Raw genomic sequence first — 23,290 nt, forward strand, 5'->3', positions numbered from 1 at the left:
GGCAGGCCTGCCTGGAGGCAGAAGGGATTAAGTGTCAGCCACTGCAGCATCAGTTCCATTCCTGGCCAGGGAGCTGATTCACATGGCACAGCAGATCTCTCCTGTCTCTCCACTGCTGCCCTCAACAGTGTATTTTGGTCAATCCACCTGTTCTGCTCCCCACTCTGTCTCTGGTGAAACCTCTTACCATCCCCCCACATCTCTGACCCAGCTCTTGTATGCATAAATAAATCTTAAAGAGCATGAGGGGCAATGCTTAGCAGGCTCCTTGGGGGGGGGGGGGTTAGTTTTCAAATATCTAATTTGCAGCATGTAATTCATGCCTAGAATAATTCCCAATCAATAGTCTACATCATAAGATATAAAGACCCATCTTGAGAATCAACCATGGCTCAATATTTGTTGAAGTTCCTATGCTCTCCTTTCTGTATTTCTTTGAATTGCCTGTGAGTTTCCTTGTATTTATATTATAAATGTATATATTCCTAAGTTAGATATCATGGACTGGCAGCTTATTTCCATCATATATATTCTATAATTCTGTGTGAATTATCCTGTAACTTAACCTTTTTCACTCAGCAGTGTGTTTATGAGGGATATTGAGGTTGATATACAGAGCCCTGGGTCATATTTGCTTTACCAGTGTTTTTTATGAGTGATTGTCATTGGGGAGGAAGAAAGGGACATGAAGGGAGCCACTTCCTGTTGTGGACACTCTTAGTGTCCCCAAGTGGTGAGACAGTTTACCCATGGGTCAGCTGCTAGGGTTCTAATGGAATCCAGCGGGTAGTAGAAGCTAATTATAATGCAAGAAACTGAATTTGCATAGAGAATGTTGAATTAATGAAATCTCAAATTGCACAGCAATAAACATACAGTAATAATGCATGTTTATGGAAAAAAACTTTTTTTTTTTTGCTGTGTACACAACTGTTTCAGAAATTACTCTTATAAGTGTCATGGGCTAATTTTTTTCTTCCTTGTTTTCTCCACATTTTCAGTGTTTCTGGATTCTCTCCCACAGATTTGATTCTTGTTCTGTAACTTTTTGAAGGATTGACCTGAGCATTGTTAGTGTAACTCATTGGCCACCTGATTAGACACCAAACAAAGGCTTTGGAGATCATTTATGTCGAACAATAATGACTTTCTTGGAATGCAGTCCCAGTGAAGCTTGTTTTTGTGTAGCCTGGACAATCACCTAACAATCATCGGCAAATCTTCAGAGACCTTGTAACAATCACAACATCAAACAACTAAGGGACTCGAGGTTGTTTGGGAGACCTGAAAAATTGTGAATATTAGTTCACTTGGAAGATCAACCACTGCTAGCCTACTGATTCGACAGCTGCAGAGCTGCTGCTGAAATATGTCTAAGAACTCGGAGATCATCAATCTGTCGTTTTTATTAGATCATGAGAAGGAAATGATCCTGGGAGTCCTAAAGAGAGATGAATATTTGAAGAAAGTGGAGGACAAGAGAATAAGGTAATACTCTTTATCTTCTTGAATGTTTTCTATTGCAAACAATTTAGATCAGAATGGGGCTGCTGTAAACTTTGGAAACAAGGGATGATCGTCTTTTCTGTCTCCTTTTACCGAAATCTCAGTTTTGCTCAACTTTGGTAGCGAAATTTTAAAAGCAATCACCCCATGACTGAGATTTCTGTGGCAACTATCATTGAACTGGAGATGGACATGAGACCATAGATGACCTGTTCAGACATAATGGCCAAGTTATGGAAGGCTGCCATTTCCCATGGTAAATGAAAAATGTTATTTTGGTTGCTGCTGAGGATAAAAGCCAGTATAATGGTGAAGCTGAGCCTAAAGAAAGGCGGAGAATTGTTAGCGTCCTCTGCCCTACCTCTGGCCTTTAAGTAATATATTTCCATGTTAAATATATGCAGTTGAAAGCAGATTTTCTGTTAACCCATGGCTAAAGCACCTGACAGTCCCCAAGAGGCAGGAGTAATAGCACTTGTTGAGTACATGCTAAGGACCACATGCCCTACACTTATTGGTGGGATAATGGAGGTGAGCTGGGATGTGGTCTTAATGTGTGTTGGGTCCATAAACATGAAGACATTTGCCATCACACATCTATCTTTATCCATGCTATAGACCAGGGGTCAGCAAATGTTTTCACTCAAGGTAATATTTTCAGTCATCTAGTAAATATTTTAAGTTCAGCTGGGTATATGTTCTCTGTTACAGCTACCTTCACTCAACCAGCATGTAGACAAATGCATATTGCTATACTCCAGTAAAACTTCATTTACAAATACAGGTAGTGAAGTAGATTTTGCCCAAGGGCTATTTGCTGACCTTTGGAATTGAAGACAGCATCTTGATAGGTGCCAGCCTTGGGCATAGCTGTGTAAACCTGAAGCCTTGATAATGTATTTCAGAGAGAAGCAGGGCTTAGAGGGCTTGGAGTAGAGATAATCAGCTCTGAGAGCTAGAACATGGGCTTCTGTTGGGAGGTTAGGTGATTGCACAGGTCCGTACCATCTCCACATTTGTAAGTCTCACCCATCCTGTAACAGTTGACAAGCTGGATCAGCTTTAATGTGTTTCATTGCTGGTCTTTAGTATGATGAACAGTATGATGAGGCCCTCCCTAGTGGCACAATGGGGTAGGACACAGCACTGCAGCCACGTCAGTGCAAGTTCGATCCCCAGCCCTGGAGATGTCTCCCATGGCACAGCAGACCTTTCCTGTCTCCCCCGCTTCTCCCCTCAGCAGTGTATTTCAGTCAATTTGCCTGTTCTACTTCCCACTCTGTCTATGATGAATCTTCTCATCACCCCTGCACCTCTGGCCTGTACCCCAGTTCTGTATGCATAAATAAATACATCTTTAAAAAACGCAAAAGGACAGTACAATGAATCTGGAGGTATAGGAAATCCCAAGAAATTGCAGAAAGTTCTGCAACATTTGAAGGGACAGGTTAAAAACTCATTCCCTAACGGCATAAGAATTATCAGTACCTGCCTTTACAGATGGGGAAAGTGAAACACAAAGTTCAACAACTTGTCCAAGGTTGCACCACTGATGAATGAAAATACCACAGCTTGTAGCCCCTCAGCCTGGTGCCAGAGCTCACATTACACTCTTGTACACTTGAAGTGCTCTCTCTGACCTTTCAGGGGTGCAGGAAAAAAGATACCATAAGCTAGTCCAGCCTAGCCCATACCTGCTCATCCTCTGCTGTTATTACACATATAGCTGCAGCACCGAGCTGAAAGACAGTCACTAATTTGCCCAGCTGGTAAAAGCATTAGAGCTGAGAGTTTTTCTTTCCATATTGCTTCTCTTTCCTGTATACTCTTCTGCTTATGCAGTAGTGTATCTATTGTGACCCCCATTGAAAACCAACCAACATCTATACCTGAAAGCTGTCTGAGAAATGGGACAAAAGGTATTTTTTTAGCACGCTATCCACTGACAGTTTTAACCTATAAGCTGTAAATTATTATCCAGAGTTAATCTGATTTTGCAGAAGCATTGCTTTTTGCTATAAAAATGGGTAAGAATTCCTTATGAGGGTCTCCTCCTTAAGCTAACTGAAAATCAAAATGCAAGTCTCATGTTTTGCTCCACACACCTGGCTCAGCTGACATGGGCCACTAAGCATCATTAGGGACCTTTGACCCCGGTCAGAAAACTGCGGATGGCTTTGTCTTTATGTGGTTGATTCCATTATTTTAAAGCAGGGTAGGGGAAGAGAGGAGAGGAAAACTGAAGGGGAAAGTATATTCAAATAGGCTGTTTGGAATCCTGCTGATAAGCTAAGTATTTGGTTCAAATGGATTTGAAGCTTTTTGGAGAATTATGCATTAAGCCTAGAAGTTAGTTAGGGAGACCAGCAACTACTAACCAATAAGATCCTGTTAATACTGCACAAATGTTTGATCTGTGGGGCTGTTTGTTTTTCCAAATATTATCACTGCCACTAAGAACAAAATTGGTTTGACCTTTTCAAAAGTCTAAAGGCTGTCTATCCTCATAAAACACCAGGAGAACTATTGGAGTGAACTTCTAGTTTGGTAAACATTTTGTTTTAATCCTAATGGAATTACCACCAAGCTTCTTAATGGATTAACAGAAAGTCCCAGCATGAACAAACTGGCTACTAATAGAATTCAAACTCTTGATGAGTCATAAAGAAAAAAAAAAAAAAAGGGAGAAAACCCAACTTTGTCTTAAATGAATTAAAAATCTTGTGGATTTTACCATAAAAGACCTCTTTAATTGCTCTCTCTGTGTATACATACAAATTAATATATGGAAAGTAATTAAAATTTTTATTCTATATCATCGTGCCTACAAATAATTCTTTTTGAGCTCCTCAAGGCCCCAAATACCTGATATTTGGAGAAATCTCAACCTTCCAATTTTCCAAATACAAAATCCAATATGAATAAGTGAAATTGTTACCTGAGTTTGTGTGTGTGGATGTATGTTTATGTACATGTGTATGTGCACATGTTGTGTGTGTGTGTGTGCTTATATTTTTGACTCTTGCCCCAAATCCCGCTTTCTCTTCCTTGTGCATTGTCTTTAACCAGAATTGGAACGTAGGACATACCCTAGGCAGCAGAGATTGATCTGCACGCATATCCAGGAAACAACCATTCCCTTTCACTGTAGGTTGAAGAGACAGTGAACTGTAAAACCCATGTAATCAACAACATGGCTGAATGTGGGTTAAGATGCTGGGGCTGGGAGAGTGAATGAAAAGGAATCACACCCTTATAGCCACCACAAAGGTAGGTCAGTTCATAAGGAAAGATCTAAATTAAGTAAATTCCAAGTAAATATGTTCTTGAGGGAAATGGGTATTTTATTTGTAAGGAAAAAATATAAGCGAAAACTTCCTGAACAAGACGTCAATTCTAACATCATTTTCAGGATTATCAGCAGTTTCTATGAATGCTCCTATAATATTAATAGAAGCTTGGGTTTAATAGATTTAAGTCTGTAATGAGATTAGACTAACGTGCATTTAATAATTTTTCTGATCATTATTTCGTTGGAGACTAAGCATAGATGCTAAAGATTTCATGTAAATGTCTGAAACTTTTGCACAATAGGATTTTTGAAGTTTTTAAACTGTAATGCACTAGGACCTGTAAAGGGCATCACTGTCTAAAATACTTTATAGCATAAATCCTCTATGCAATTAAAAAATTAACACTTTCAGATACATTTAAATTATAAAAATAGTGAGTTTGGGCCTCCCTGGTGGCCTAGAGGTTAAGGCTCAGTGCTATTTCTGTCACAGCCTGCACTGTACCCCCGGCCAGGGAGTGACCCACATGGCGCAGCAGACCTCTCCTGTCTCGCCTGCTGCTCCCCTCAGCATTGTTTCTCAGTAGATCTGCCTGTTCTGCTCCCTACTCTGTCTCTGACAAGTCCTCTATAATTATGGCCTACACTGCAGTTCTTTTATGCATGCTTGCATGAACAAATAAATACATATTTGAAAAAATATATTGCATTTATAATAAAAAATAGAAAATACATAAGCCATGAACTTTTCAAAATCATTTAGGTGCTCTTTTCTTCCTAGAGATATTGCCTACTTCTCATGATTTCTCTTCCAGTTACTCTTCTCTGTGTACATATAGTTTTTACATAATTGAAACCGTACTGTATATGTAAATTTGCATCCTGTTTTTTGTTTTATGCTTCATATTTCCCTTTCATTGAAAATCTTTCTAGAAGGGTCAGCTGTTGCACTGTACCACTGCCAGCATCAAAGTTGTTACTATAAATCATTACTAATTTGATAGTAAATGTAGTGGTAGTAATTTACTAATAGTAATTACCTAATTCCTCTGTTAATTTTTATGTGAGTATAAGTGTTGCCACATGATTCCCAATCATGATTATGTGATTCTGAATTTTTGATTTCACATCCTTTGTTCATTTACTATTGGATGTTAGTATTGTGGCTGTACTGATTTGTACTGAGTTCTTTTTGTTCCACAATCGGCAGATTAATTTCTAAGATACAGCAGCAATTAATTGAGCATTTATATACAAAGTTTATGAGATGAGAGGAATTCATTTCTAACTGAACTAAATTGTATTTTATAGAATTGTGCAAAGTTTCCACTTTCATGTTGGCTCATACTGAACTGATCAATTCTTTGTGTAAAATATAAATAATTTACATCTTTAGCAGATTCCATATGCAACAGTATTTTAAAGCCAGGATTTGCATTATTCTCTGCTTCTGTAATTCTCTCTACATGATTTGTAAGTATAGAAATCAGGGTATGGTCAGCTGCTTCTAAACGGCTATTCTGCCACCTTCAACATGGACTAATCCCTGGTCACGTACAAAAAAGAAAAATCTCTGACACTGAAGTGAAGGTCTATCCAGGACTATTGTGATATTTGCCAGAGACACTGGTGTTGGAGAGGGTGGGGTTTCTTACTATATTGACTCAACAGGATTTTTGCTGAAGGCAGGTCAGGATAGGGGATGAAGAGTTGAGCAGATGTTGAGAGCGATCAGGTATCAAAAGAGTAGGAGATTCTCACTAAACTGTTGAGCAGCATTCTTGCGAAATCTGGGCTATGCAAACTAAGGCATGCCAGGGCCCAAGGATAAAGTCTAAGTGGAAGGAGAGCTTGCAGGGTCCAGTCTCTAGTTTGATCAAGGAGAAAGACTTAGTCACACCTGTGGTCCAAGATGGCTGCTCTAGCTCCTACCATCCTATCCTCATTTCAGTCTGCAGGGAGGAGGGCAAAGGGCAGAAGGAAACACAGGCTCCTTTAGCTTAAGGACATTTCTGCGAAGTTCTGCACATGACTTTGCTTATGGTATGTTGTGTAGAACTTACATGTGTCCGTACTTAGCTACAAGGGAGCATGCACATTGAACTGGGGAATGTAGTCTGCATTCAGGTGTTCATGTAACTAACTCGCGCTTGAGTGTTTTGTTAGTATAAATCAGTAAAGGTTATGTTGGGAGAAAATCAGCAATCTAAGAAAATGGGTGCAGTTAAGATCATGCATCTTATGAATCAGAACTGTATATTGTTCAGCATAAATCTGAAAGCAATTAATTGCCAGTGATGATTTTCAGGAAAGCACATAAGAAAAAATTCGCACATTTACAAAAGTGTTTATATTCATCCTTGATGAATTTCAAAGGAATGGTAACTTGAAATTTCTTGTATCGCATACTAGTACTGATAACTAGGAAGCTACTGGAAGTGGTCTTTGTAGTAATCTTTATGAAAATTGGAGTCCCCATAAACATCAGCTAAAGAGGTAAAATGGGAAAACTTAAGTACTTATATATGTCTTTGCTAAGCATGTGACGCCATTACTGCATTTAAAATAATTCTTCTAAATTCAATTTAGAGACATTTTAAGAATAAATTGCATCTATATGTTCATAAAAATTGGTGCTAAAGTCCATTAGTATGTACCTCAGTTTAGCAGTAGGCGTCGTTTTAAAGAATTTTTCAAAGACAATATGTTCTCTTTAAATGATCTTTTTTGTGTGTGAATGTCCAATTTCCTCCCATCAAGCTAGTTCTAGCTTTACATCGTCACAGCAATAATCTTTACAAGCCCACTGTTTTATCCTTTTTTTAATAAAAAGAAATGCAGCTTTCCCACTTCTTACTGTACTACTGATTCTGTCTTACCTCCTCGTTTTCTGAGTAATTTACCATGTTGATGACAGAATTTTCTTCTCCTTTGGATACTCACGATAAAGGTATCCTTCAGGTCTCAGGTTAGGAAAAAAACATCCCTGTACTTGTCAGACCAGCAAATTGAGACGATATTTATTTCAAGGTATTCCCATATGGAACTCTTGGTTTGGCAATTACAAAAACATCAATTTCTGGTATGATTTTTAAATGATAGCCAATTATCAGTCGTCTGTATAGACACATGCTTTGTGAGATCTCCTGCTATGAGCCAAGCATTTTCCTGGCAGATAGTGCTTGGTGTCACCCCCAGACCTGAACATTCCACCACGCTCTTTTTCCTAGAGACAATTTCTAAGCATATTCAGTTGGCACAGTTAACAAGATTCCGTTAGCTACGCAAGTATTCTCTCAATCCTGTTCCTAGTTATTTTCTCTAAAATTGCTTCCAATCTAGTGGAAAGGTTCCCTCTCCCACTCCACCCCCAATTCTCAGAGGGGTCTTTCTTGATTCTTTTTAATAGCTTTTGATTTGAAAACTAATCAAACGCTTTATACTGTTTATGAGGTCCAGAGTGGTGTTAGTAGAAGAAGTGCCATCAGGGAGTGTCTGTTGTGGGAGAGCTTATGGTAAGAGGCCACTTGGGCAGATGCCACTTGGTGGGAGAAGCAGGGCAGCGTTCTGTGAGCAAACACATTTTAAGTGGTTGAGAGCTAATAAGAGGAGCCTGGTGTGAGGAAAGAGCGTAGAGTTTGGAATCTAAAATTCTCCATCAGAAACCTGACTGCAATGCTTACTAGCCGGGTGAGCCAACACAGGTTTCCTCTTGAGACTCTGCTTTCTTGTCAGTAATGGGAAGCATAGTATCTTTTTCACAGGTTGCTGTCAAAAGCTTAATGGCTTGCAAAACAGAGTGCCCTGTCATTATTATGGGTAAGTGTTGTGAATAGTATTTAAGTTAATAATATTTAAGAATAATGTTTAAGTTTGAATAATAGGTTCCCCACACACAAGCTCCAGTCAAGATGAAAAAGTGATACTTGTATATTCGGCATTGAGAAAGGAGGTCTGGTCACCCCTGGGTTTTCCTTAGGTAGATGTGAAACAGCCCCAGGGCTGAGGTGTGAGTGAAAGCTCGGCTATGCACTCATATTCATCAGGCTGCTGTATCAGTCTTCTGCCTGCATATATTACCTCAGCAATTCTTGTCTCATTGTTTCTGGGTTGACAGCATGTGCTGGTAATCCCCTGGGTCTTCTCTTAGAGGAGACTGAAACTATCCCTAGGCAAGGCTGAAGCTTACAGGCGTTGCACCAGAGGCTGATAACAACATCTTTGCTAGTCGGGAGATATCAATGAGAGCTAATATTTCCTGACTTCTCATTGTATTCCTTGGGAATTAGGTTTGACTGGAAGTGACAGAGACACATTACATTAACAGCTTAAACGTGATGGGAATAAATTACTCTCTCATGGAAAGGTCTATGTTGTTTGGCAGCTTTGTGATACTGTAGGATGGTTCTACTATATATGGATCTGGATGCCATCTTGAGAGTTGAGCTCTTGTTTCAATAGTACCTCTCTGTGTTCTCACCTCAGCCTCTTGGAAGGAAGGAGGATTCAAGACAAAGAAATACATATCCCTCTCCATTAGGGATGTAATCTGGATGTTGCCTGCATCTTTTCTGATTACACCATATTGGCTAACAAGTCTTGTGAAAAAAAAAAAAAAAAAAAACTAACAGAAAGGGTACTGGGAAATATAGTCTTTTATTGTGAATGGCCCTGAGCATCACCAATCATCGCACTAATAGAGAAGATGAGGACAGACATATTGGGAGATACATACCAGAATTGTTTCTTCTACAATTACTATGCTTGACTCATTATTCAGTGTTCACAAAAGGCACAATCTTAAAGCTCACAACAACCTTATGAGGTTGTGACTTTTATGGTTTGTTTTACAAAGGGGGTATTTTTGACACAGAAATGTGAAATGTCTTTACATCCTGAGACACAGATTAAGTAATTTTCATAACGTCACCAAGGAAATAACTGGCATTGCCAGGATTTGAACGCAGGCAGTCTGACTTCAGATCTCACTGCTCTGGGCCGCTGTATAGTCCTTTCGTGCTCATTCTCTCTCTTAGACACTGAGGTGTTTGTCAGAAGGAGTTTGGGGATTGTTTAAAAGCCTCAAGGAATCAAGGATATTTTGTGAATTGATATCTATTGCTTCCTCTTCCAGGAAGCCAATTGCTTCTGTTCTAAAGTTCCTTTTTGGTGCGAAATAATGTTTAGTGTACTTGGGTCTAGACAGGGTAACAAAAGAAAAATAATGATAATGTGGCAGGAATTTTAATTAAAGCAGTTCCTGATTTGAAGGGAATGTGTCTGTGCAGTGATAAAGCAAGCGATCTTAGTATTGCATTGAACATTTTTGATGATGGGATAGCAAATAATGAATTCAGGATGTCATCAGAATATAGAAATAAAATGATCCTATCATCCAATTACAGCTGAAATTTTTTTTCTCTCTTCAGCCTTTATACTTTCAAATGCATATGGGTCATCATTTCACATGGTAATGTGAATATATCTGTAGCAACACAGAGATCTAAAGAAACAAAAAGACACTGATACTTTGAAATGCAAGAGCTCCCCAAATTAATCTCAAATTAAAACTGGTGTCAGCTGGAATTAAATGTCTGCAGCTTTTTTTCTTTCCTTGCATCCCTGTAGTCTTCATCTGCTTTGAAAAGTTGATTTCAGCCATATTTATCGCTACTGAACTTTTTCATCTATCTACCATAATCTGCTTCTCTTCAGACAAGCACAAGTAGATAAAAAAGTTAGATTTTAATATTTTCATGAATCAGAATAGTTTTTCTTTCTGAACAGAAGCATAAAAACAAGGCTAAGGAAGATAGAAAAAAGTTCTAGAATTCCTTACCGAGTAACTGAAAACAATCTAATTTTTTTCAGGCTTATTATATTACTTTTCTTGTAGTGTATTTGATCTGAATTTTAGCCAGTTTTAATTGCACTTTATTCTTAACGGATCCAACAGTGTACCTTTTGTTCTTATCTCATTCTCTTTTTAATAATGATGGCTTCATATTATAAGGCCTCTATAATTTAGAAAGCTAAGTACTGCCATAGTTTATTGCTTCTGGATCTTAAATACCCTAGGAGGAAGACAGGAAAGGCATTGTCTTCATTTTGAAGTTGAAGTAACTGAGATCCAGAGTGGTTAACTGGAATGTCCCTCAGCATCTCTTCGGCAGCTTGGCTGAGCCTGCCTCCCTCCCTCCCTCTTCCCACTGACCTTTCCTTCTTACTTTCTTCACTCCTTCTCTTCCTTCCTTTCTTTCCTTCTTTCCTGCCTCCCTATGTCCCTCTTTCTCACACTCTCCTCCCTACCTCCTTCCTTTATTTGCTTTTACTGATCCTTTTTTTCCCCCTTCTCTTCCTGTTCCCGTTCCCAAGTGACTTTCTAACATAGGCTTTCTTTTATTCTTTCAATAAAGTGATATCTGTTGTGTTCTAAGTGATGGTTACATGCAAATTCAAAGCTGAACAAAGTGGATGTGTATTCATGGAGAAAACAGAATTTGGCAAGACAAACATGAAGCCAGTAAAACCAGCCCAGCTCCCCGTATTTCCTTTTGCTACCAGTTTTTCCTGATTGCAGTTACTCTTCCTGTTACCTTTCCTCTACTTCTTTGGTGTCTGAAAATGGCTGTGTCCACTTAAAGAGCATTATCCTAGATATGGCTGAAGTGAATTTCTTTTTTTTTTTCTTAAAGATTTATTGATTTATGCTTAGAGAACTGGGATACAGGCCAGAGGTGTGGTAGCTGAGAGGATTCACAAGGGACAGAGTGGGGAGCAGAACAGGCAGATCGAGGAAGTACACTGCTGAGGGGTGCAGCGGGCGGGTCAGGAGAGGTCTGCCATGCCTTGTGGGTCACTTCCCTGGCGGGGGGTGGAACTCATGCTGAAGAGGCTGCAGCTAGCTTTGCAGTGCTATGCTTTAACCATTGCATTACCAGGAAGGGCCCCAGAATTGTTTTCTAAAAGAAAGTTACCCCTAAAATGTCCTGAAGTGCTCCCACAATTTCACAGTTTGTTACTCTCTGGTCCACCAGCCTATTCAGATATGACTGCTATGTAGTATTGCTGTTTTTATTCCACTTACACTGATCACTTTGTTTCTTTATTAGGCCTACATGATTTGTTATAGATTTTGAATCGGCAGTGTTTTGTTTCTCCTCTGGTCTGTAGTATTGAAATATCTACAGAGATTCCCTCCAAATAATATAGTTGTGATTTTTCTGTTTATGCCTCCCAAATTCCAAACATTTACTAATCAGTGTAAATCCCAATACAATACACCAACATGATTTTGTGCATTTAGAAGGTAAGTCTTTCATGGTTGAGTGGGAAGTTAAGCTGAGGCATCTAGAAGACTTTAATTTTAAGTAACTTTATGGTGAAGTATTGCATGTAGAAGCCTGGGCTTGCTTTCTTCAGTTTTCTCTCATCTGTGATCACTGAGTACAACTTGTGTTGATCATTGGGATCCAGCTTGCTACAGCTTTCTGGGTTATTCTTTTTGTCCCAATGGAAATCTGTGTTGAACAAAGCCAGACATACGACATACAGCGCTGCTCCAGTCCCTCTGGCTCCAGTGAAGACAAAGAGGGGGGATCAAGCTAGGATGCATGTTGGCCTGGGCCAGGTAGTGGGAGAGGCCTTGGGCTGCAAGGCTACATTTCTAGATGAAATTTCTACACTGAAGCCATTAGTTATAGTTTTCAAATAAGAACTCATTGTGTTATTTTAAAGCTTGTTGCTTCCACAGTAAATTATGTGGAAGTGTTCTTATACTCAATTTCATGAGAAAGATGCTTATGAAAAAGAATGACATGAGATAATTTGTCAGCTCTAAATTGGGGTTGGGAAGGACAAGATGGTGGAGACTTAAGAATGTTCTAAATGAAGCATCTTATCTTTTTGACTAACATTAGTCATTATTAAGTGGATGTCATGTTTAGACATGTCTTTATCTCTGCTTGCCAGAGATAACACACAATAGACACTCAAAATGATGATTGGGTGAATGAATGGAAATTTTACTCCTCATTCTTAGAATTCCATGTTTTGACTCGTTACATCAAAGTTAGGAATTAAAAGACCCAGTTTGATAAAAATATAGGCAAGAAAATATAGGCGAAACACTCCATGACATTGGTTTCCATGTTATCTTTGAAGACTCGACTCCAGTAGCAAGGAAATTAACAAGTGGGGCTACATTCAACTAAAAAGCTTGGGCACAGTGGAAAAAAACTACCACTCAAATGAAAGATGTTCCAGCAATTGGGACACACCATACATTAGACAGGAGCTTAATATCCAAAATCTACAAAGATTTCATGCAACTTGAAATTAAAGAACCTAATAAAAAAAATGGGCAGAAGCACGAAATTGACACTTCTCCAAAGAAGGCATATAACTGGCCAACGGGCACATGAGAAGATGATCCTTGTCACTTATCAGGAAAATGCAAGTGAAAACTACAGTAAGTAGTGTGTGAGTCTGCCCCATATGAAAAAGACCAGAAAGAAACAAGATTTAGAGTGGTATGATGAAAAAGAAACGCTTGTACATCATTGGTAGGAATGTAGGCTAGTCTAACCCATGTGGAGAACCATATGGATGTTTGTTAAAATATTGAAAATAGATTTACCATATGACCTAGTAATTTCACTCCAACATCTGTTCAAAGAATGTAAAGACAGTAACTTAGAGTCGTATGCACTCCTGTGTTCATTGCAACACTTTTTGTAATAGCCACATTATGCAAACAACCTTTGTGCCCAAAAACAGATGAGTGGATTAAGAAGATGAGGTACACATATGCAATGGAATACTATTGAGCTCTAAAAATTACAAACCTCTTACCATTTGTATTAGCATAGAGGGGAGGGAACTGACAGGATTGTGTTAAGTGAATTAAAAAAGATAAATACTTGATGATTTCATTCATATTTGGAATATAGAGAAATTAAACAAAGGAACTGACAAAAAGTAAACCAAAACAAAATCTAGAAGTATAATTACAAAATTCAGGGGGAGGGTGGGAACAAAAGGGAGAGAGAGTTCACACGTCTGTACTCCAGTGACTGCCCCAGATCTGGTAGGACAAATAAAAATAGAATAAAAAAAAAAAAAAAGATAAATACTTGATGATTTCATTCATATTTGGAATATAGAGAAATTAAACAAAGGAACTGACAAAAAGTAAACCAAAACAAAATCTAGAAGTATAATTACAAAATTCAGGGGGAGGGTGGGAACAAAAGGGAGAGAGAGTTCAGTGGTCTATGGTCCAGTGACAGGGGATTACCTGTGGAGTGTGGCATGCTGATGTTTACCTGAGCAGGTATAAACCTAATCCCCTGAACCATATATAGTGCTGGAAGCCATTGTTACCTCAGTAAAATCAAAATAAAAGGCCTGGTTTCCTTAGACTCTTACTACAAATGGTAGATACCAGAAGTGGTGGACCAGAAGTGGTTGGTGGCTAGTGATTAGACATTTGGTGGTGACTGTGGTGTGAAACCTACAGTTGCTGAGGTGAGAAACTACACACCTGATCCCCTTACAGTGTTGTAAACTAGGTATCAGTTTCATAAAAGGGAAGATAAAAAGATCTGGCTTCTGTTTTATCCTATTGTGCTTACTATCCTTAATATGAGACTCATAATGTCTCACATGTTAGTTTAATGATACAATTGATACAACTTTAAATAGTTAAATACTTTATAACAGAGTACATCACTGGGTCACAAGCTGTGTGTCCAAGAAACTAAATTTGCTATTCCTGCCTTGGGGAAAATGCTAATGTAGCTGGGTCAAACAAAGCACAAGAACACACATCTGAAGGGGGTGGTATGAGATGCTCAGGATGGTTCTGGAGTGTTTGTTTTTATTGTATTCATTTTAGAGGTGGCAAAAAGGAATGGCATGTCTGTATACGATATAAGTGGGAATTATTCTATCTTCCAGAGTAGTGCTATCCAAATTTGGCAGTATTTTATACTAACTGGGGAAGTTTTAAAAATACTATGTGGGCCACATCCTGAACCAGTTACATTAGAGTCTGTGGAGATGAGATTTGGGAAATGCCTTCCTCGGTGTTTCCACTGTAAGCAAAATTTGAAGTCATATTTTCTAAACCAGTGCTGCTCATACTTGAATCACCCAGAGATATGGTTAAATTGCAGAATCTGATGTAGTAGGTCTGATGTGGGACCTGAGACTCAGCATTTCTAAGCCTCAGATGATGCTGAGCTTCCTAGAACAAGGGCCACACTTTGAATAGCTATTTCCTACAAGGTCTTTTTTACATGTACATCATAGAAACATCTTTATAGATCACCAGTCAGGCAGGAAAAGCAAGGATATGGCCAGGTATACTAAGCTGGTAACTTTACATAGATATCACCTCTAATCTTAAAAACAGTCATGAAAGACTATTATTATCCTCTCTTTAGAAATTAAAAGACTAAGCTAGATTGGGTCAATGATTGCCTAAGTTTGGACACCTAATTCATGAGGGAACTTGACTCCAAAAGACATGTCTGACAACAGAGGCCCACAGGTCAGATATAAACCGTAGCATTTGTACCTGGAGTGCCGGGAAAAGTCTTTGTAGCAAATACTTCTTGGATCACTTAAGGAAAGTTACCAATTTTGATTTCCAACCCTAGGCTGGAAAACTAGCTGGAAAGCTAAGGAATGTAATATTGTACCTGCTATTGGGCTGGGCCTGTGCTCCGAGGTGCTGGTGTAAAGACGAACTGGAGAAGTTAGGGTAGTTGTAAATAAACGCTAATGACAAATAGTGATTTATTTTTTTTCTCCTCTTCCTCCAGGAAGCTGAAAAATGAACTCATAGAAGCAAAACGTAGAAGTGGGAAGACCCATCAGGAGACCAGCAGAGTCTGTGTTCACTGTCAGAAACAGTTGGGCTTCATCTTCGACCGTGGAGACCCGTGCCAGGCCTGCTCGCTCAGAGTGTGCAGCGAGTGCCGGGTCTCGGGCCTCAATGGCAGCTGGAAGTGCACTGTGTGTGCCAAAGTCGCGTGAGTCCCATGTCCTTGTGTGAATTTGATGACTGAGGAGATTGGACAAGCAGAGGAAACCAGGGAAAGGAGTATTTTTTTTTAAAGATTCATTTATTTATGCATATAGAACTGGGGTACAGGCCAGAGGTGCAGTGAGAGGATTCACTAGAGTCAGAGTGGGGAGCAGAACAGGCTGACTGACGAAGTACACTGCTGAGGGGAGCAGTGGGTGAGACAGATGTCTGCTGTGCCGTGTGGGTCAGCTTCCTGGCCGGGGATCAAGCTCACACTGAAACAGCTGCGTCTAGCTTCATAGTGCTATACCTTAACCTGTTGTGCCACCAGGGAGGGCCATAGAAAAAGAGTATTTTAAATATAGGGGCAGAGAATAAGAGACTGTCTTAGGAAAAGTGCATGTTTAGTAGTCAGAGGCAATGACTTTCCATTCCATTCCCAAATTCTTGGAATGTCAACTCCTGTATTCTATTGCAGGCTCCCATCTTGGGTTCTTAGACTATTTTACTAATCTTACTTTTCCTGTACCTTTTCATAAAAATGATCCCAAATTGAATAGTTCATATTGCTGCAACATTGCATTGAGCTAAGCTGTCCTAAAGAAATGAAGCATTTATTTTATTACTTTCCCTGGGCACATTACTTTCATTATGTTAAGTAATCCTTTTCAGTTCTTTGTCATACATAAATAAATCCCCTTTAATGCTTCCTGCCCTTAATAAGCAAGCTCTTTTTGCCAAATGTGGGGGGAATGGAATGGACACTGATGGGATCATTGACATATGGATCACAACTCAGTTTTTGTATTTTCTTTTCTTTTTTAAAGATTTATTTATTTATGCATATAAGAAATGGGGTACCTTCCAGAGGTGTGGTGTGGTGGTGAGAGGATTTACCAGAGACAGTGGGGAGCAGAACAGGCAGATGTACTGAAGTACACTGCAGAAGGGAACAGCGGCCGAGACAGGAGAGGTCTGCTGCACTTTGTGGGTCAGCTCCCTGGCTGGGGATCGAACTCGTGCTGCAGTGGCTGTAGATAGCTTCATAGTGCTGTGCTTTAACCACTTGTGCCACTAGGGAGGCCCAATATTTGTATTTTCTCAACTAAGTTCAGTTACCTGAACTTAGTTAACCAGGATGCCAATAAAGTCCTAGAAGCCTTCTTATTTTCCCCATAAAATTAAATTACTGACTTTGGATGTTTCTCCATATACTGCTGCAGATAAATTATCATATACTTATAAAGTATCAATAATAAGCTTCTATTTCAAAGTAACAGGATACATTTTTGATTTGGTTAAGTAATGTGGAGGTCTGTTGTACATCCTGAACACTTCTTAGAAAGTTCGTCTCAGAACAAGGAAGAGATCTCTCCAGTTCTGCTCCCCTTAAGTTGTCATGTCACTGTTTGGCTATAAAGTTTCTTCCAGTATAAAAAAAATGAGTCATCAAGGAAGTAGTAGCTAAATGGACAGAATTTCCTCAACCCTAGTTTCCTGTGCTTACAATTTTGCAGGAACATTTGTCCCACTCAATTCTTAGTGACCATTAGAAGGCAATAAATCAGTTTAACAAGGAGCAAAATCTAAAATAAGAAAACTTGCAAAGAGAGTAGCATCCTTGCCTATTGTAGACACATGTGCATGGCTTTGTTCTTGCCCTCGCTTGCTTGCTCTCGCAAGTACATTTAAGTTACACAGAAGGGTCAAGCAGTAAGTGCGTTCTACTTTTAGATAGAAGAGGAAACCTGGATGTTTATTCACCACTTTCTCACTTTCAGCATTATTGATATTTTGGACTATTTTTTTTTTAACTGCAGCAATAGGGGCTGTATGTTTAGCGGTGTCCTTGACCTCTATCCATTAGATCCCAGTATCACCCCCCCCCAACCGGAATGACACCAAAAATTCCACCCCAATTGCTAAATGTCCCCTATGATATTCCTAGTTGAGAAGCACGAGTCTACTGCTTGGCAAATTATCCCGGTTTATATGGAACTGTCACTAGGGTAAAGAAGTCGGAGCACTGGATACACCCCAGCAACCTCACTCCTTCTAATCACTACTCCCTTTTTTTACTTTCCCAATCTAAACACTATTTTGTTAACACCAGGGATTAACTTTCACTTTCTATCAATGAAATCACTGAATATTTGCTTGCTTATAGCTCTTTTGAGTAACATTTTTATAATACCAGTGCATTTCTGTTGCATGTAATGGTGGCCTCTCTTCATCTTCACGTTTAGAACACATCATGGTAAATGGTGTTTAAATATGGGTTTACATCTACCGTTGCTGGATGCTTGAGATGTTTCAGTTTTCACCTTTGTGCATGTCTCTTGGCACATATGGGTATCTTTGTTGGACAGATACGTAGGAGTGAAAGGACTAAGCCACTCATAATACTGCCCATGTTCTCTTCCGGTACATGATTCTGCTTTTTCAGAGCGGATGTGCTAAGTTACCTTCTCACTACCCATGCAGGAAATTTGCAATAACTTCACATTTAACCCACGCTGTTTTTTTTTTTAAATAATTTGGTTGATTGTACAAAGGGTTCATTTGCATTTTCTTTATTACTAATGTGAACGAGGATTATTTTCACATTCCCCCACTATCCAAAAGTAGAATGTTCTTATTTTGTGTGATTGGGTAGGTTATTTTTGGGTCTGAGGCTTCTCAATAAATTTCCATATAAATTCATGGTAATAGCATTTCCATATCCCAAAATATAACTTGTCAAATCATACCGAATAGGAACGTTCTACTTTTAGATGGAAGAGGAAACCTGGATGTTTATTCACCACTTTTTCTTTCTTTCTTTTTTGCGAAGTGCTCATTCTAATCTTACGCCTTTTTTTTTTTTATGGGATTGCCTTTTACTAACTAATTTGAAGGTGTTCTTTATTTGCTTCTAGGCCAGGTTGGTTACTGTTTTGCATCTCTTCTCCCCCTTTTGATTTGCCTTTTCATCCTCTTCATTCTTTTCATGCCTCCTCATTCTCTCCATTTGATACATAGAAACCCCTCAATGTGTTATCCTTTTTCTCTATATTTAGTGGGATTTTTTTCTGTATTCTGTTAGAGGAAACTTTCACTAATTCCCAAATCATGAAGCTATTTTCCAGTGAGATCTTTTGTCATTGCTAGTTTTGGCTTTCACCTGTACACTTATACTCTACCAGGGACTGCTTTTGGGATACACTGTGGGTTGGGACTGGTTTTTAACATTACAATATGGGCATCAGGTGGACATACCAACAGTCCTCACAAAGGCCATCATTTTCCCACTGTTTTACTTCTCAAAGCAATGATCGTTTCTGGGCCCTTTGTTACGTGACTCACTATATACCAAGGCCTCGTTTTATAACAGTTTGGCTTCCAGTCTACTTGGTATTTACTCTTCTAGTTCAGAAATAATCTTGCTCATCTTGGCTCTTGGTATTTTCTTCTTCTTTTTGGGGAATACCTACATATTTACTTACTTTTTTGAGCAAAGTAACATATAAATAACTCCACTAAACATTGAATGTTGAGTTAGTATATGTCTTCAGATTGTTCCAGCATTTTCGTCCAAAAGCACTATTTTTTAAAATGTTTGCAATTTATTCTGTTTAAAATTTTTATGTATTTTTACATCATTCTTCATTTGTGAACAGTGTATCCTTTTTCATCTTAGTGTGGCTCCCGTGGAATTCCCACTACCAACACACCCCAGCACCATCATCACAGTCTCTTCTGCTCTTCCCAGCCCTGTTTTAATCGTGCTCCCCTCTCCACTCCAGCAAAATGTCTCTGGTTTTAGTTGCCTGTTGATTTTGATTTGTACTTTATTATATTTACTTTTTTTCCTGATCCCTTACATTCCTGCAAAAATTGAAACCATATGGTATTTTTCCTTTTCCTTCTGGCTTATTTCACTGGGCAAGATCCCTTCCAGCTCCATCCATGTTGCTGCGAATGTCATGAGTTTATCTTTGATTGCTGAGCAATATTGCACGGCCACTATATACTACATCTTCATGATCCAGTTATCTATTTTTGGCCCTTGGTATTTTCATACAAATTTTAGAATCAGCTTGTCAGTCACCACAGACCACATGCTACCATCATTTTTTCTAGGGATTCCATCACATCCAGTGTAACTTGTGGGAGAATTGACATCTTTTAATCTCCCAGTCCACTCTGTGCACCTCCTTATGTTTGACTTTAATGTCTCTCAATATTTTATACTTCCCTGGTACAAAACTCGTACTTTATCGGACTTTATTTCTTTTTTCCTAATATTATCTTTTTGGCACTTCCAGTGCAATACCAGGACCTTGCACTCCTCTAGCTCACTAAACTCTCCTCCTCATGCTAGTGGATATTTTAAATGTCTATACATCTGTATATGTCGATACATACACGCATAAACACTTTTGTATTTATACTTCTAGACAGACATACACACATACATACATACATACATACATATATATATACATACATACATACATACATACATACATATATATATATATATATGAAGTTGTGCAGACTGCTATTATAATAAAGTACTGGAAACTAGATAGGTCACAAACAACAGAAATTTCTTGTTCATGTTTCTGGAGGCTGGGAAGTCTAAGATCAAGTTAGGCAAATTAGTCACCTGGTGAGGACCTGCTTCCTGGTTCATAAACAGCTATCTTCTTGCTGTAACCTTGTGCAGAAAGGGCAAGGGAACTTTCTATGGTCTCTTTCTCAGGGGCAATAGTCACTTTCCAAAGGCTCCAGCCCCAAATACATTTGGGGCTGCAATTCAACATAGGAACTAGGGGGTGGTTCCACACATTCAGTCTCTATATTATTGTCATTTCATTGTCAGTATTCACTTAGATTTAATACATAATTCTCCAGTCTGTTATGCTCTGTTCTTTCATACTGTTTCTCTGTGTATCTCTGAGATAATTTTCCTTCTGCTTTCCACAGGCTGCCTTTTAATCGTTTATTTTGTCTGGCTCTCGTAAGGATAAATTCTCTCAATTTTTGTTTTCTCATCATGACTTGATTTTACTTCTAATTTTCAAACATGTTTTATTTTTCTGTTTATTGAATCCTAGCTTGAAAATTATGAACTTTGAGTAATTTAAAGATGTTATTCCATTGGCTTCTATTTTTTGACATTTGTTTTTCAGAAATCTGATACACTTTATTTATTGTTATTCTTTTAAATTTATTACATTTAATATTCCTCCCTTTTCTCTTGGATATTCAACAGTTACTGTAACTTGTGTGGCTTTTTTTTTTTTAACCATATTGGAGAACATCTGATACCTACAGATTAACGTCAGGTTGTATACACTCAAACATTTGTCAGATGTCAGTTCACATATTACTTTTTCTCCATTCTTGTTCTCCTTTACTGTAGCTATTCCAATTATGTATCCTCCTATTTGACACCTTTCATATATCTTTTGTGTACCTTTCCATATTTTCTATTCTTTTATAACTCTGAATTCATTTTGTATGTTTTGGCTAACATCTTTCAGCTCACTAATCCAGTTTGGGCTGTGTCTTAAATTTCTGGAAAAGCCATCTATTTAATTAACAAATTCAGTTGTGCTTTTCTGTTTAAGAATTTTCTTCATGCATCTGTTATGTTTTCTAACACTCTTCTGGCCTTTGCATTCCTTTTTTGTCATTTCTTGAATACATTCTTTTCTTTAATTCTTTGAAGTCTACAGATTACAGCTCCATCAACAGGACAAGATGCTTTCTTTTGTTGCTTTTCTTTGTTGGGGCCACATCTGGTCTTTTAATAAACCCAATGATGGATGGTCAAAGTATACTTGTAATACTTAGTAAGATTCTATATACTGTTTTATGTCTGTTGAGAATATAAAAGAGGGATACTAGATTTTCAAGATTACCTCCATCAAGATAGGGTTTGAGCTCATGTCAAAAGCAGAGCTTCAGTCTCTGGGAAAGCTGACCTATTTGATAATCACATTTATTCTTAGAGAATAGTCCTTCAGGTTCTCAAAATAGACCCACTACGTAAGAGAAGCAATTGATGGCCTATTTTGTAGATCATGAAAACAAGCACATAAAGTGGTTATAATGTGTACAATGAGAGTTGTGATGAGCATCATAGGTTTGTGTGTGTGTGTGTGTGTTTAAGATTTATTTATGTATACATACAGAACTGGGCTACAGGCCAGAGATGAGGGGGATGAGAGGATTCACCAGAGACAGAGTGGGGAGCAGAACAGGCAGATTGATGAAGTACACTGCTGAGGGGAGCAGCGGATGAGGAGAGGTCTCCTGCACCATATGGGTCAGCTTCCTGGCCAGGGATCCAACTCATGCTGAGGCGGCTACAACTAGCTTCATAGTGCTGTGCTTTAACCAGATGTGCCACCAGAGAGGGCCCCGTGGTGGTTTTTCACCACCCAGCTCTTTTCCACCATACTGCCAAGATAACGTTTGCCTTTTCAGCGCAGTGGAATGGAAAAGGAAATTTAACAAATGACGATAGCCCTTTCCATTTGTGGAGTCTGAGACCTTAATGAGGAATTTCTCAGTAACAACTACTCCATTTCATATCCAATATTATTTTATTTGATCTCTAATATTTAATTACTTCCATGTTTGTTCTATTACAGTTCACCTTCTTCCCTACATCCTGGACCCTCATTTGCTCAGACAGCAATAACTAGGGACTGAGATTCATGAACACTGCAGTCAATCAGGAGTTACCTCAAGCTTCTATATGGAGAGTAAAATTTTGTCACTACTGAAAGCTTCTTGTTATTACTGACACATACTTAATACAAGATCCAAGAGGCTGTGCATTCACACATTGCTGATTAAAAGTTTTGCCATCAGCTCATCTGCTAGTCAGCGTAGATGGTAACTGCAAGTCTGAATCATACACATTTTTCTACTGCATCTTGTCAGATCAACTTTAGGTTATATTAATGAGAAATAAACTTTTAATAAGTTAGAATTTGGAGATTGTTTGTTACAGAAAATATTCTACCTAAACTAATACAACCTCATCCTATTATTCCCTTAATGCTGAAGTCCTGTATATTTTATTTATTCACCTTATTTTTTATCTTCCTCAACTAGAATGCAGCCTTCAAAGCCATGAGGGTAGGAGTTGTTTATGATGTTCTCTAATACACTTCTTGTGCTTAGAAGTAGTGTGGGTGCTAAGTATTTGTTAAATGACTAGATGCGTGGATAAATGAATGAGTAAATAAATGTGTGGCAGGGTACCACCTAACCATATTGGGCTTAAGCAAGTTATAGAATGTATGTATCATGGCAGGAACATGCAATGCACATATATGTACATACATGTGGGACACACACACCCCACATATGTATGTGCCTTCTGAACAGAACACAATTCCACCTGTTACAGAAAGATACACCTTTAAGAAAACTTGAGGTCATGAGCGTATATG

At 38.6% G+C, this 23,290-nt stretch overlaps 1 protein-coding gene across 2 annotated transcripts in view; it reads left to right on the top strand.

The window, feature by feature from the left end:
- The first annotated feature begins 1,369 nt into the window (after positions 1 to 1,369).
- The window catches only part of SYTL5 (synaptotagmin-like 5), an 80,086-nt gene continuing 58,165 nt past the window's right edge, over positions 1,370 to 23,290 (top strand). For both annotated transcript variants that reach the window (XM_004689943.1, XM_004689944.1), the window contains exons 1-2: positions 1,370 to 1,488; positions 15,628 to 15,837. In XM_004689943.1, coding sequence (XP_004690000.1) covers positions 1,370 to 1,488; positions 15,628 to 15,837 — 329 coding nt within the window. The remainder of the gene's footprint in view (positions 1,489 to 15,627; positions 15,838 to 23,290) is intronic.

This window comes from Condylura cristata, unplaced genomic scaffold, assembly GCF_000260355.1.
Source record: "Condylura cristata isolate star-nosed mole 26May11 unplaced genomic scaffold, ConCri1.0 scaffold00027, whole genome shotgun sequence".
NCBI lineage: Eukaryota > Metazoa > Chordata > Mammalia > Eulipotyphla > Talpidae > Condylura > Condylura cristata.